Source organism: Trachurus japonicus, chromosome 6, assembly GCF_045865225.1.
Source record: "Trachurus japonicus isolate A0001 chromosome 6, Traja_1.0".
NCBI lineage: Eukaryota > Metazoa > Chordata > Actinopteri > Carangiformes > Carangidae > Trachurus > Trachurus japonicus.
In genome coordinates this window covers 29,424,346-29,439,704 of record NC_140912.1, presented here as the reverse complement: position 1 = coordinate 29,439,704, position 15,359 = coordinate 29,424,346, and the positions used below count along the sequence as shown (strand labels likewise).

General features: G+C 39.6%; 1 protein-coding gene across 9 annotated transcripts in view; it reads left to right on the top strand.

Moving 5' to 3' along the window:
* The window catches only part of LOC146986375 (suppressor of tumorigenicity 7 protein homolog), a 72,659-nt gene extending 59,066 nt beyond the window's left edge, over positions 1–13,593 (top strand). For 5 of the 9 annotated variants that reach the window (XM_085780163.1, XM_085780161.1, XM_085780158.1 and 2 more), the window contains 6 exons: positions 1,900–1,972; positions 2,874–2,976; positions 3,890–4,040; positions 5,793–5,885; positions 10,604–10,746; positions 12,920–13,593. In XM_085780163.1, the coding sequence (XP_085636289.1) occupies positions 1,900–1,972; positions 2,874–2,976; positions 3,890–4,040; positions 5,793–5,885; positions 10,604–10,746; positions 12,920–13,015 (659 nt within the window). In that variant the 3' untranslated portion in view covers positions 13,016–13,593. The remainder of the gene's footprint in view (positions 1–1,899; positions 1,973–2,873; positions 2,977–3,889; positions 4,041–5,792; positions 5,886–10,603; positions 10,747–12,919) is intronic. The other 4 variants (XM_085780164.1, XM_085780160.1, XM_085780155.1 and 1 more) reach the window with 1 other exon arrangement.
* The last annotated feature ends 1,766 nt before the right edge of the window (positions 13,594–15,359 follow it).

The window sequence follows — 15,359 nt, the reverse complement described above, 5'->3', positions numbered from 1 at the left end:
ATTCAGTCTGTTAAAGGACGATGGACTCGACCTCTGATTTTCTCTGAGCAGAGGTGGGAGAAAGTCCCTATGTTGCAAGTCCAAGTAGAGTCTCAAGTCTTTGCTCTCAAGTCTCGAGTAGAGGCTCAAGTCTTTGCTCTCAAGTCCCAAGTCAAGTCCAAGTCCTAAGATTTTTGTTTCGAGTCCCAACCAAGTCCTAAGATTTTTTTTCGAGTCCCAACCAAGTCCTAAGATTTTTGTTTTGAGTCCCAAACAAATCGATTATAATGTTCTGTCACTTATTCATCTGTTTATTTTTATTCATATTCTATTGTGATATGCTTTGTCAATATAAGCACTGCCTTCTCATGCCAATAAAGCTATTTAAAATTGACGTACAGTAACACGCCAGAAATCTTGCGTGATCAAACATGATCTGATGTAGCTACTCTGTTGATGGTAGCCATCAAAGATACTCTATTAAACTGTCTTTGGGAGCCATGGAGCCGTTAGCCACACTGGTTTGTTATGCTACATGTGCTGCAGTCAGCTGCTTCTTTATTGGTTACATTCAATTTCACGTCAAATTCTGCGGAGACGGTGACTCAGGATTGTCGGGTTCCCCCACACACACAAGCCGACTTTTGATCCAAACGGTCACAATTGTTGGGGCCAACAATCGTAAATATTGAACATGTTTAATATTTACAATTGTCGCCGCCGACCGTTTTACGAGTCGATTGTCAGGAGAATTAAATCTTAAAACACCACACACTACAGGAGAATCTCATAAAATAATCTCAAGAGCCTAAGATAATGGGGCGATTTTTGTCTTTGGTCAGAAGGGGGAAAATCGGGGCAAAATCAGCCAGATTATCTTTATGTGTGGTAGGCATTAGTGTGTTGGCATTAATTATACAGCTAAGACTGATAACAGGAGTGGGTTCCATATAGAACGTCTCTCGCTGGCTGCTACAGTTTAACATTGATGTGACACTTTTTAAATTATTTTAATATTTGTGCTTGCTGCATGTGACTTGACTTGAATTCAAGTCTTTGCTCTCAAGTCCAAGTAGAGTCTCAAGTTTTTGCTCTCAAGTCCAAGTAGAGTCTCGAGTCTTTGGCATCAAGTCCCAAGCGAGTCCAAGTCTTTTTTTGATTTGATCAAGCAAGTCTTAAGTCATCAAAATCGTGACTCGAGTCCAAGTCAAGTCTCAAGTCTCGAGTCCAAGTCCACACCTCTGTCTCTGAGTGATCAGATTTCCTACGGGTCCTGAACGTGTCTGAGTTGTAAATCTGACAAATCTGAGACGTTCAACTGATAATTAAACATTATTAACCACTAATATTCATCAATAACATTTATGTGACTTGAAACAGTAGAACCGTCCAGTTGAATCAGCTGTTCCAGATCTTCGACCTCTGAGCGTCTTTCTGCTGCTTTTAACGACTTTTTCCTGTTTCAAGTTTTTAATTAAAGAATAAATGAATTCATGCAGAACGTAATGGAACAAGTGCTGCTGTTTGTTTACAGATTTAATCAGGTTCAGTTCAGCAGCAGCAACAGAGACCAGAGTTAATGAATCCATTCATTAATTGGCAGGAAATGAATCGGACACTATTTACATAATTTAATCGTTTTTTTGTTTGTTTGTTTTTGTTTTTTATTTAAAGCTTAAATTCTTCTGTGTTTCTCAGTTTGAACCTGTTCAAATTAATACATATAGTTTAGATTCTGACATTTGAGAGAAAAACAAGCTGATTAATTAATGTAATTATTATTGATTATTAGTCACAGCTGCAATGAATGGTTGAACAAAGATTCATCTTCATCATCTTCATCTTCCTCACTCCCCCTCTGGGCAGCAGCAGTGTAACTCACCTCTAACCCCCCCCCCCTTGTTTCTGTCTCCCCCACAGATATTAGTTTACCTAAATCTGCAACAATATGCTACACAGCAGCTCTGCTCAAAGCGAGGGCGGTGTCCGACAAGTGAGTATCGCTTCACACCAGCTGCAATGATCAGTGTGTGTGTGTGTGTGTGTGTGTGTGTGTGTGTGTGTGTGTGTGTGTGTGTTAACATACACTACTGATGGTTATGGAGCAGCTCAGTGAGTCTCCACTTCCTGTTTCACTCATTATTATGTTTATTAATCATCGTTTAATTAATAATCAGACTGGATTCACACTAATGACAGGTCCAACTCATTATTAAACCCTCTGAACACACACCACACTAGAAAATGCATATGCTCTATTTTAGTCTAGTTTTTATTTTATTATATTTTTTTTTTCCTCTCTCTCTTTTTCCTGTACTGTCCTTTAAGTCTTTTTTTTCTTGCTTTTAATTATATGTTTAATGTTAACGTGTATGTTTTACTATTTGGGGTTTTCATTTTAATTTTTAAAAATTGTATATTTTTATGTTTTTCTTTCCATTTCCAATTCTTACTGTTAAATGTTTTTTTGTTTTTTTTTAGTTAAGTATATATTTTTTATTGCCTTTAATTGATAGCTACAGTAGAGAGAGAGAGAAAGGAAATGGGGAGGCAGAGAGGGGGAATGACATGCAGGAAAGGACTGCCCGATGCGGGATTCGAACCGGGGCCGCCTGCAGTGAGGACTATAGTCTCAACACACGGGGCGGCAGCTAGTGAGCTAAACGCCGCCCCGTTAAATGTTTAGTTTTAATGTAAAGCACATTGAGTTGCCCCGCTATATACTGTAAATACAGCTTTGCCTTACCTAGACAGTACTGCAGTCCAGACACGAAATCTCACAGAATCCCGCGTGATAAAACGTGATTTCAGAAGAAAATCACATAATGGAGGAGGATGATGAGTGTCTGTGCAAAACTTTATTTTGAACGGAGAACAACCGTGTGTGTGTGCAGGTTCTCTCCAGAGGCGGCGTCCAGACGAGGGCTGAGCACGGCAGAGATGAACGCAGTAGAAGCCATTCACAGAGCGGTGGAGTTCAACCCCCATGTCCCTAAAGTGAGACACACACACACACACAGACACACACACACACAGACACACACACACACACAGACACACACAGACACACACACACACACACACACACACACACACACACACACACACACACACACACACACACACACACACACACACACGTCCTGTAACCTGACTTCATCATCCTCACCTGTGTTTATTTCTCTCTCCTCCTCCTCTTCTCTCACCTCTCCTTATCTCTCCTCCCCCTCTTCCTCCCTTCTCCTCTCCTCCTCCTCCTCTTCCTCTCCTCCTCCTCCTCTCCCCCTCTCCTCTCCTCCTCTCTCCTCCTCCTCCTCTTCTTCCTCCTCCACCTCTCTCCTCCTCTTCCTCTTATTCCTCCTCCTCCTCTTCCTCGTCTCTCCTCCTCTTCCTCCTCCTATCTCCTCTCCTCCTCTCTCCTCTTCCTCTCTCCTCTTCCTCCTCCTATCTCCTCTCCTCCTCCTCCTCTTTCCTCTTCCTCTCTCCTCTTCCTCTCTCCTCCTCCTCCTCTCTCCTCCTCTTCCTCTCTCCTCTTCCTCTTATTCCTCCTCCTCCTCTTCCTCGTCTCTCCTCCTCTCTCCTCTTCCTCTTCCTCTCTCCTCTTCCTCCTCCTCTCTCCTCTCCTCCTCCTCCTCTTTCCTCTTCCTCTCTCCTCTTCCTCTCTCCTCCTCCTCCTCTCTCCTCCTCTTCCTCTCTCCTCTTCCTCCTCCTCTCTCCTCTCCTCCTCCTCCTCTTCCTCCTCTCCTCCTCCTCCTCTTCCTCATCCTCTCTCCTCTTCCTCTCCTCTCCTCCTCTTCCTCCTCCTCTCTCCTCCTCCTCTTCCTCATCCTCTCTCCTCTTCCTCCCCTCTCCTCTCCTCCTCCTCCTCCTCTTCCTCCTCTCTCCTCCTCCTCCTCCTCCTCTTCCTCAGTACCTGCTGGAGATGAAGAGTCTGATTCTTCCTCCAGAACACATCCTGAAGCGCGGCGACAGCGAGGCGATCGCCTACGCCTTCTTCCACCTGCAGCACTGGAAACGGGTGGAGGGGGCGCTCAACCTGCTGCACTGCACCTGGGAGGGCAGTGAGTACACACACACACACACACACACACACACACACACACACACACACACACACACACACACACAGAGTGATAAAGAGAAAAAAAAAACGTCAGATAATTGGACGTACAGTGTTGGTTGCAGCATCGTGGTGTGTGTTTACCGACAACAGAACAGCTGTAGTGAGAATCAGGGTTATTATAGTTCACTAAAACTAAAACTAGCAGTGAAATAATAATTTTGGAAACTGAAATAAAAATAAAAAAAAATTTTTTTCTTCCAAAAACCAGAACTAAATTAAAAACTATGAACAAAGTAAAACTAACTGAAACTAAAGCAGAGTCAGATAACATCGGCTTAGATGTAGTTTTCTTAAGCCCTATTCGCACGGGATTAGTTTTACCTGGGGACCTCTGGTAATTTGTAACAATTGCGGAGGACGTCTGTGATCTTAATCCCGTGCGAATGCGCCATGTCAGTAATTTGTAAAGTAAAAATTCCCCCGCAAATTACCTACTAGACTATATTTCACCAAAGACCGACGTCCCGTGGTAAAACTAGTCCCGTGCGAATCTGCATCTCAGTAATTGAGGTGCATTTTTTGTTCTTCTCCGGTTGAAACCATAGCATACTGTAGCAACTGAAATTATGAGCGGCAATTTCGAAGGCGTTTTAGGTGCAAACACGGGCTCGTATCGGTGCTGGAGACCCATTTGAATTGAATTGAAGAGTGAAATTTAGGAGGATATTGAGATGGATGACGTGCAACAGGCTTAATAAAAATGCCATGACGGCCCGTTATTGCGACAACAACAACTGCACTGTTGCGAAGTCACGTTGCTGCTTTGACATTTTATTTACATTTGCTTCGCACATGGATGTAACAGCAGCGGATGTTACAGTAAAAATACAGACTTCACTTAATCCCGTGCGATCAGTGCACCGCAAGAAACACAGACGTGGGGGAGTAATTTACAAATCACCAGACGTCCCCAGGTAATACTAATCCCGTGCGAAGAGGGCTTTAGAGACGTCTAAAGCTGCAACGACTTGGAGTTCAACCCACAGGTAGATAAGAGTCAATGGAACCCGATGGGAACATTATGGGATGCAACTAGAAAGCAAAAATCCCACAAATTTGGAAGTTCATCTTCAGAGGTCTCTTAGAAAACTAAATAAAAAGTCAATTCCTCCAAAATAAAAACTGAACTAAAACTGCTTCATCACTTGTTGAAACAACTAAAACTAAACTGAAATAAAAAAGCAAACTAAAGAAATAATAATAGACAAAAAAAAAAAACTAAATACAAATAAAAACTGATGAAAATTGTGCAACTATAATAACCTTGGTGAGATTGTGAGCGCTGAAGGAGACGAGAGTATAAACAAGAAAAGGACACGTGGAGTTAAACTACAGTATGTGTTTATTGATGAAGCGAACGCTGCTCAGCAGGTTTATTATATATAAGATACAAAGTAAAGTCATGGTAACAGAAACCTAAATGCAGAGTTTGTCTCTTTTCTTCTTCAGTCATTTCCTCCTCAGCAGCTGCTCAGACACTTTCCAGCTTCCACACTTTGACATTAAAGTTTATTCATCCACGTTTCCTGAACAACAGCCTGACGTTGTCGCTGTTCGCACTGGAATCTGATGAAAAAAAAAAAAAAAACACATTTTAAAAACTAATGTGATCAGTGAAAACAATCACATAAAGCTGTGTTCAAACCTGTGTGTGTGTGTGTCTGTCTGTGTGTGTGTGTGTGTGTTGCAGCGTTCAGAATGATCCCGTATCCCCTGGAGAAGGGTCACCTGTTCTACCCCTACCCCATCTGCACAGAGACGGCCGACAGGGAGCTGCTACCCAGTAAGACACGCCTCGACTCACACACACACACACACACACACACACACACACACACACACACACACACACATTTTCACTTGACTGAATATTCAAATTAAGTCACTTTGACTTAAAGGGATAGTTCAACATTTTGTCAAATTGGCCCATTGCCCTAATCCCTATAGTCATAGCAGTAGGTTCATTACCTTTAATTGTCGGTGCAAGCTATTTTTAGAACGGTGGAGCAGAGCCGTGAGCTGCTCAGAGCTACGCTACAGAGGCTAATGGGATTTCTTGGTTTCCCTCATCAAACTCATCAAATACACAATCCAACAACTCCACAACGCTCTGGTGGACAAGTTGTGACCTGCACATTCACCACGCTATGAGATAATAACACAAGACAGACAGAGTTGTTTTAGAGGGAAATACAGAGACTGCTTGATGAAAAACTGCCCCTGAAGGCAACGTGCATCAGCGGTTTTGCATGAATTTACCTCTAAAACAACTCTGTGTGGTAACGTTGTGTTATTATCTCATAGCTTGGTGAATGTGCAGGTCACAACTTGTCCACCAGAGCGTTTTGGAGTTGTTGGATTGTGTATTTGATGAGTTTGATGAGGGAAATCATCATGGTGACACAGTAACAACAGCGACAAACAGATACTGATAGTAAATCTCCATTGACATTATGTTTCTTTATGGTTTTATATCCTTATTATTATTTATTTTTTACCAGTTTTCACATTAATTCATAATTTTCCTTCTATTTTTATTTTTTTACACCCACCTACTCCTGAAGCCACCGGCAGCGTCGTCACGGTGACCCAGAGCAGCCGCCACTGTGTTTGTTTGTTTACATGACATCACCAAACACTGAGTTTATTTACACAGAGGAACGACTCTCTCTCTCTCTCTCTCTGGTTCCTGTAAACAGGTTTTAACTGGTTTCACAGCCTCGTTAAACACGATCAGAGTAAACAGGAAACAGTTGCACATGTTTGATGTAAACAAACGAGTTTCATTCATCAGTTCAGTGACTCTGAACATTTAAAATCAGTTCATGTCGTTTAGTTCAGTCCTGATTTTCCCGCACTTTTTTTTTCTTTTTTGCATTTTTTGAATAAACACCATGTAGCGACACATTATGTAATAACATAATACATTTTCACCTCATGATGTAACATAATAACATAATAAAATTCTTGAAGGCAGTATGTAATCAAATTTGCTGCATTTTTAATAAGTTATTAAAATTTTTTTTTTTTTTTTTTGCACATTATATAACCATGCATAAACAATGAAAATAGTAAAACTAAACATTGTGCAGGAGAGGTGGAAGCCAAAAAAGGCTTATGAAAATACCTCCCCTATGTAAAAAAACAACAACAGCGCTAGTCTTCAAAGTAAGAAGATAATACAGAAATTCATAACATAAAAAATAGAAAAGAAAGGAAGACAAATTAACATATAAAAATTAAAGATACTGAATTAATGAAAAAAAACAAAAACAAACAATTTACATAAAAAAAAATTAAAGGTACAAATTGACAGCTCCAGAAGTGTTACAAATCTTAACTAAAGAATGATTTTTTCAGTTGTTACATGTTAGTTATTATAAAATGCGAGTGTTGCACTTCTTTATGCTTTAAATGTAATAATTTGGTGCAACATGTAACAACTTATTACAAAATGTGGCGTTATTACATCATGAGGTGAGAATCTATTACATTATTACATAATGCAACGTTATTACGGACTAAATGATGCTACATTACGTTATTAATACGGACTAAATGATGCTACATTACGTTATTGCGGACTAAATGATGCTACATTACGTTATTAATACGGACTAAATGATGCTACATTACGTTATTGCGGACTAAATGATGCTACATTACGTTATTGCGGACTAAATGATGCTACATTACGTTATTAACACGGACTAAATGATGCTATATTACGTTATTGCGGACTAAATGATGCTACATGACGTTATTGCGGACTAAATGATGCTACATGACGTTATTGCGGACTAAATGATGCTACATTACGTTATTAATACGGACTAAATGATGCTACATTACGTTATTGCGGACTAAATGATGCTACATTACGTTATTGCGGACTAAATGATGCTACATTACGTTATTAATACGGACTAAATGATGCTACATTACGTTATTGCGGACTAAATGATGATACATTATGTTATTAATACGGACTAAATGATGCTACATTACGTTATTACGGACTAAATGATGCTACATGACGTTATTGCGGACTAAATGATGCTACATTACGTTATTGCGGACTAAATGATGCTACATTACGTTATTAATACGGACTAAATGATGCTACATTACGTTATTGCGGACTAAATGATGCTACATTACGTTATTGCGGACTAAATGATGCTACATTACGTTATTAATACGGACTAAATGATGCTACATTACGTTATTACGGACTAAATTATGCTACATTACGTTATTAATATGGACTAAATGATGCTACATTACGTTATTAATACGGACTAAATGATGCTACATTACGTTATTACGGACTAAATGATGCTACATTACGTTATTAATACGGACTAAATGATGCTACATTACGTTATTGCAGACTACATGATGCTACATTACGTTACAGCGGACTACATGATGCTACATTACGTTACTGCGGACTACATGATGCTACATTACGTTACTGCGGACTACATGATGCTACATTGCGTTACTCCGGACTAAATGATGCTACATTGCGTTACTGCGGACTAAATGATGCTACATTACGTTATTAATATGGACTAAATGATGCTACATTACCTTATTAATACGGACTAAATGATGCTACATTACGTTATTGCGGACTAAATGATGCTACATTACGTTATTGCGGACTAAATGATGCTACATTATGTTATTGTAGACTAAATGATGCTACAGTACATTACGTTATTACGGACTAAATGATGCTACATTACGTTATTGCGGACTAAATGATGCTACATTACGTTATTAATACAGACTAAATGATGCTACATTACGTTATTAATATGGACTAAATGATGCTACATTACGTTATTACGGACTACATGATGCTACATTACGTTACTACAGACTAAATTATGCTACATCACGTTATTAATACGGATTAAATGATGCTACATTACGTTATTACGGACTAAATGATGCTACATTACGTTATTACGGACTACATGATGCTACATTACGTCACTACAGACTAAATCGTGCTACATTATGTTACTACGGACTAAATGATGCTACAGTACATTACGTTATTACGGACTAAATGATGCTACATTACGTTATTGCGGACTAAATGATGCTACATTACGTTATTAATACAGACTAAATGATGCTACATTACGTTATTAATATGGACTAAATGATGCTACATTACGTTATTACGGACTACATGATGCTACATTACGTTACTACAGACTAAATTATGCTACATTACGTTATTAATACGGATTAAATGATGCTACATTACGTTATTACGGACTAAATGATGCTACATTACGTTATTACGGACTACATGATGCTACATTACGTCACTACAGACTAAATCGTGCTACATTATGTTACTACGGACTAAATGATGCTACAGTACATTACGTTATTACGGACTAAATGATGCTACATTACGTTATTGCGGACTAAATGATGCTACATTACGTTATTAAATGATGCTACATTACGTTATTACGGACTAAATGATGCTACATTACGTTATTACGGACTACATGATGCTACATTGCGTTACTGCGGACTAAATGATGCTACATTACGTTATTGCGGACTAAATGATGCTACATTACGTTATTACGGACTAAATGATGCTACATTACGTTATTAATACGGACTAAATGATGCTACATTACGTTATTGCGGACTAAATGATGCTACATTACGTTATTAATACGGACTAAATGATGCTACATTACGTTATTGCGGACTAAATGATGCTACATTACGTTATTATTACGGACTAAATGATGCTACATTACGTTGTTAATACGGCCTAAATGATGCTACATTACGTTATTGCGGACTAAATGATGCTACATTACGTTATTGCGGACTAAATGAAGCTACATTACGATTACGTTATTACGGACTAAATGATGCTACATTATGTTATTACGGACTAAATGATGCTACATTACGTTATTACGGACTAAATGACGCTACATTACGTTATTGCGGACTAAATGATGCTACATTACGTTATTAATACGGACTAAATGATGCTACATTACGTTACTACGGACTACATGATGCTGCATTACGTTATTGTGGACTAAATGATGCTACATTACGTTATTGCGGACTAAATGATGCTACATTACGATTACGTTATTACGGACTAAATGATGCTACATTACGTTATTACGGACTAAATGACGCTACATTACGTTATTGCGGACTAAATGATGCTACATTACGTTATTGCAGACTACATGATGCTACATTACGTTATTGCGGACTAAATGATGCTACATTACGTTATTACGGACTAAATGATGCTACATTACGTTATTACAGCGACGTGTTTAAATGAGATGTTCTGCCCTGAACTAACGTTATGTCATGTGTTTGTGTGTTTGTGTTTGTGTGTGTGTGTGTGTGTGTGTGTGTGTGTGTCTGTGTCTGTGTGTCTGTGTGTGTGTGTGTGTCTGTGTGTGTGCGTGTCCCACGTGGAAGCAGTGTTTCACGAGGTGTCGGTCTACCCGAAGAAGGAGCTGCCCTTCTTCATCCTCTTCACCGCCGGTCTCTGCTCCTTCACCGCCATGTTGGCTCTGCTCACACACCAGTTTCCTGAGCTCATGGGCGTGTTCGCTAAAGCTGTGAGTAAACACACACACACGCACACGCACACGCACACACACACACCCCTACCATCTCTTTTTTATCCCCCTCCTCCTCTCCCCTCATCCCTCCTCTTCTCTTTTTCCTCCCCTCCTCTCCTAATCTTCCTCTTCTTCCTCCTCCTCTCCTCTGCTCCTCCTCCTCCTCTCATCCCTCCTCTTCTTCTTCCTCCTCCTCCTCCTCCTCCTCCTCTTATTCCACTTCCTCCCCCTCCTCCTCTCTCCTCTTCCTCTTCTCTTTTTCCTCCCCCTCCTCTCCTCATCTTCCTCCTCTTCCTCCTCCTCTCTTTTTCCTCCCTCTCCTCTCCTCTCCTCTCCTCATCTTCCTCTTCTTCCTCCTCCTCTCTTTTTCCTCCCTCTCCTCTCCTCTCCTCTCCTCATCTTCCTCTTCTTCCTCCTCCTCTCTTTTTCCTCCCTCTCCTCTCCTCTCCTCCTCTTCCTCCTCCTCTTCCTCTTCCTCCTCCTCTCTTTTCCCTCCCCCTCCTCTCCTCCTCTTCTTCCTCCTCCTCCTCTCTTTTCCCTTCCCTTCCCCTCTTCTTCCTCCTCTTCTCTTTTTCCTCCCTCTCCTCCTCTTCTTCTTCCTCCTCCTCTCTTTTCCCTCCCCCTCCTCTCCTCCTCTTCTTCCTTCTCTCCTCTTCCTCTCTTTTCCCTCTCCCTCCTCTCCTCCCCTTCTTCCTCCTCCTCCTCTCTTTTCCCTTCCCTTCCCCTCTTCTTCCTCCTCCTCTCTTTTCCCTCCCACTCCTCTCCTCCTCTTCTTCCTTCTCTCCTCTCCTCCTCTTCCTCTTTTTCCTCCTCCTCCTCTCTTATCCCTTCCCTTCTCCTCTTCTTCCTCCTCCTCTCTTTTCCCTCCCCCTCCTCTCCTCCTCTTCTTCCTTCTCTCCTCTCCTCCTCTTTTTCCTCCTCCTCCTCTCTTATCCCTTCCCTTCTCCTCTTCTTCCTCCTCCTCTCTTTTTCCTCCTCCTCCTCTTCTCCTCTTCCTCTCTTCTTCCTCCTCCTCTCTTTTTCCTCCCCTTCCTCTCTTCCCCTGCTTCTCCTCTTCTCTTTTTCCTCCTCCTCCTCTTCCTCCTCACACACTCTGGTCGTCTCAGCTCCTCTGAATATTCATGACCCAGTGAACCTGTCAGGCGTCTGTGACCTTTGACCTTAAACCTTTTTCTTTTCCTTTAACCTGCGTCTGCATGAACACGTCCAGTCGACCTTTGACCTTTACACCTGTAACACAACGACATCATCACACCTCTTCTCCTCTCTGACCCCGTCACCTTTGTTGTTGTTGTTGTTGTTGCTCCAGCTTAGATTTATTTATTATTAGTTATTTTTTCCTTCAGACTTGGTTTAATCCTCCTGCTGTTGTTTCCATGGCAGCCAGTGGAGGGCGCCACCGCCTCCCTGCCCCCTGTGTTAGATTCATATAACAAATATATGTTTATTATTTTTGAACAAAAACTTTATTGAGTCGTCTTCAACTACAGATAAATGAGAAATTAAAGATATATTAAAAAAAAAAAAAAAGGTTTTCAAAATAAAATAAAAAATGGCTGTCAGAGGATCATTGTACAACTTAGGGCCACATTGACAAATAAAAAAAATCACAAACTTCGAGAATAAAGTCGTAAATTTACAACAAGACGTTTTTAGTTTTGAAAATTTAACAAAGATCGAAACAAGAAAAGGAAAAGTCTGATTTCTGTCTCTAGAAACTCTTTTCTTTTCTTTTCTTTCTCTGTAACAATGTTTGAGAACCACGTTTATCATCAGAACCGATACGATCAATACTGTGATCCAAACACTGACGCTGGTTTGATCGTCCTCTAATGTTCGCGATGGAGAAACCTCTGACTTTTCAACGGCCAACTTGTCTTTTAGTTTCAGTTTTAAGTGTCACTTAAAAGTAGTTTTTTGTTAAATTATCTTTATGTTAATATGTAAAGATACGTTTGAACACTAAACTTTATTATTTTTTGTTCAATCTTGTGACTCTGTCGGAAGATGAGCAGCCTCAGAACTGATCCAGAAAAGTCTTCATTAGTCTTTATAATTTAACTTACTAATATAACTTAACACACCTCATTGATTTTATATTTTTATAATTTAAAAAAAAAATATTTGGTCTGAACTTCCTGTTTTGGTCTTTTTGTGTGTGTCCCTGCAGTTCCTCAGCACGTTGTTCGCTCCTCTCAACTTCATCATGGAGAAGGTGGAGAGCATCCTGCCGTCCAGCCTCTGGCACCAGCTCACCCGCATCTGACCCCGACCCTCCAGGACCAGGACCAGGACCAGAACCAGAACGATCTCCGCTCAGACAGAAACAGCTGAACTGAAACCCAGAACGCTGCGTTGGACGGGACTGACACACACTTTGTGCCAAGAGTAGAAACCAAACGGACGAAAAACAGACGAGGAACCCAAGAACCGGTTTTGACTTTTTCTTTTTTCTTTTTTTTTTCGACAGATTTGCAATTTTTTCGGGGGGTTTCAATCATCATTTCCACCAGTTTTTTTAATTTTATTTTGTTTCTTCAAAAGAAGGTGATGAATTGCCAAAACCACAAACACACACAGAGAAAAAAGACGGAGACGAGACGAGGACGAATGAGGAGTCGGACACAAAGAAAAACAAAAAACAGATCGATCCAGAATCAGTTTTGACCTTATTTGATATGTTTGCTTTTTTTTTTTTTTTGGAGGGTTTTCAATCATTTAAAGCTGTTTTTTTTTGTTGTTCCAAAAAAAAAGAAAAAAAAAAACAAGTTGATAAATTGCCATCATTAAAAAAGTGGAAAAGACAAAAAAATACAATAAAGGACTTTTTGTGTATTGCTGCAAGCAGCTTCTTCCTGACATCTTGATTCACTCACTCAGATTTTAACAGCTGGAGGTTTGTGATGTCACTAAATCCCGGTAAGTTTTCACACGTTTTCATCCACAAACGACGAACGACTCAGGACGAAGAGTTAAACCTGGATCCATCGGCTCTACATGATGAACTGCATCTTCTTTAACACACAAGTATTTGATCCTTTGGGCCCAGTTGTTCAAATAGTGTAATCTGGATCAAAATTATCCAGATTTTGTGACATTTTTCAATATTTTCAAATTCAGACTTTAAATTTCATTTAATTATCCAGTAGTTGAGGGAAAGTTCTTCATTTCTGGAACAATCAAGGTAACTTTATTCACTTGATCACTGTAATGTTTAAAAAATCAATCAAGTGCAAAATATCAATGAATAATTGTACCACATTATAAATGTTGTTTATTTGACCAGTCTGAATTTAATGTCATATTTTGTTTCTGAATCCACCAAACTGCCTGGATCAGAATAATCCCAATTATAATTTTGGATCAAAGTTTTCCCGATTCCAACTAAAAAGTTTTGAACAACACAACAAAACCAAGATTGGATTATGTGATTTAATCCGATCTCAGAATCCGTTTTTACAGTAGTTTCTAACAACCTGTTTTCAATATTTGATCCAATCCATTGTCCAAAATCTGATCAGATTACTTTTAAACAACTTGGGCCCTGCTGAGTTTGTAAGTTTGCTCTCCCACAAAAGAAATGGACGGTCTATAGTTTTTATGGTAAATTTATTTTAACAGCGAGAATATCAACAAAACATCCAGAAATAGAAAAGAAAAAAAGATGCTAAAGAAAGTTTGATCGACGACAGAGACTCACAAGCTTCGTCACAACATGTTTTCACTTTATGACCGTAAATGAGACGAGAAACAAGAGTTGAACTGAATCTCACATTACTTTTTTTTAATTTTAAATCACACACACACATAAAACATTAATGATGATGAACAGTTGTGATTCTCTCAGGTTCAGTATTAAACAACAGTGTTTTATTATTTATTAAGCAGTAAGTTTAGAGCTGGATGTTTATGTCACCGTGTGAAGAGAGAGAGAGAGAAACAGGAAGTGGGATTTAAATTTAAAAAAAAAAAAAAGGAGTTTATGAAAAAGGTTTGGTTTTGTGTCTGTGTTCACAAATACGAAAAAAAAAAAAAATCAAATGTGTGTTTTGGTTTTGCAGGAGGAAGTTGAAAAGGAAGTTAACAACACTGTGATTCCTGATGTAGCGTTGGACTTGGAGTCGATCAGGTGCATCGATAGTTAAACCGATGATCCACAACTTCTCCAATGAAACAGAGGGATGAGTCGAGGTCAAACCAGGACGTCAGACTTCTTTTATTTTCAAGAATATTTGATGAAAATTGATTCATATTTATTTATTTTTCCTTTTTTAATCCATCTAAGAAGACAAAGCCGTCTGTGATCGATTGCTCTCCCTTCGCTCTACTACTACATGATCACATGATCTGCAGCAGCGTTTCCCCTCCTTTTTTTTCTTCAAATAAATGTCAGATATTGTCAATTTTTTAAATTTATTTGTAAGTAATCACTTATTTTTCAGAGCTTCAGAGCTTCACTCTCTCTCTCACTGTGGCTACAAACCCACGACTTTTATGAATGAATCTGAACCCACCAGTGTTTCTCCTTCTTCACATTTTCTCACCTGTTGTTATTATATGTTGATAGTTTATTGACACATTAAAATCCTCTTTTTCTTCAAAGTCAGAGC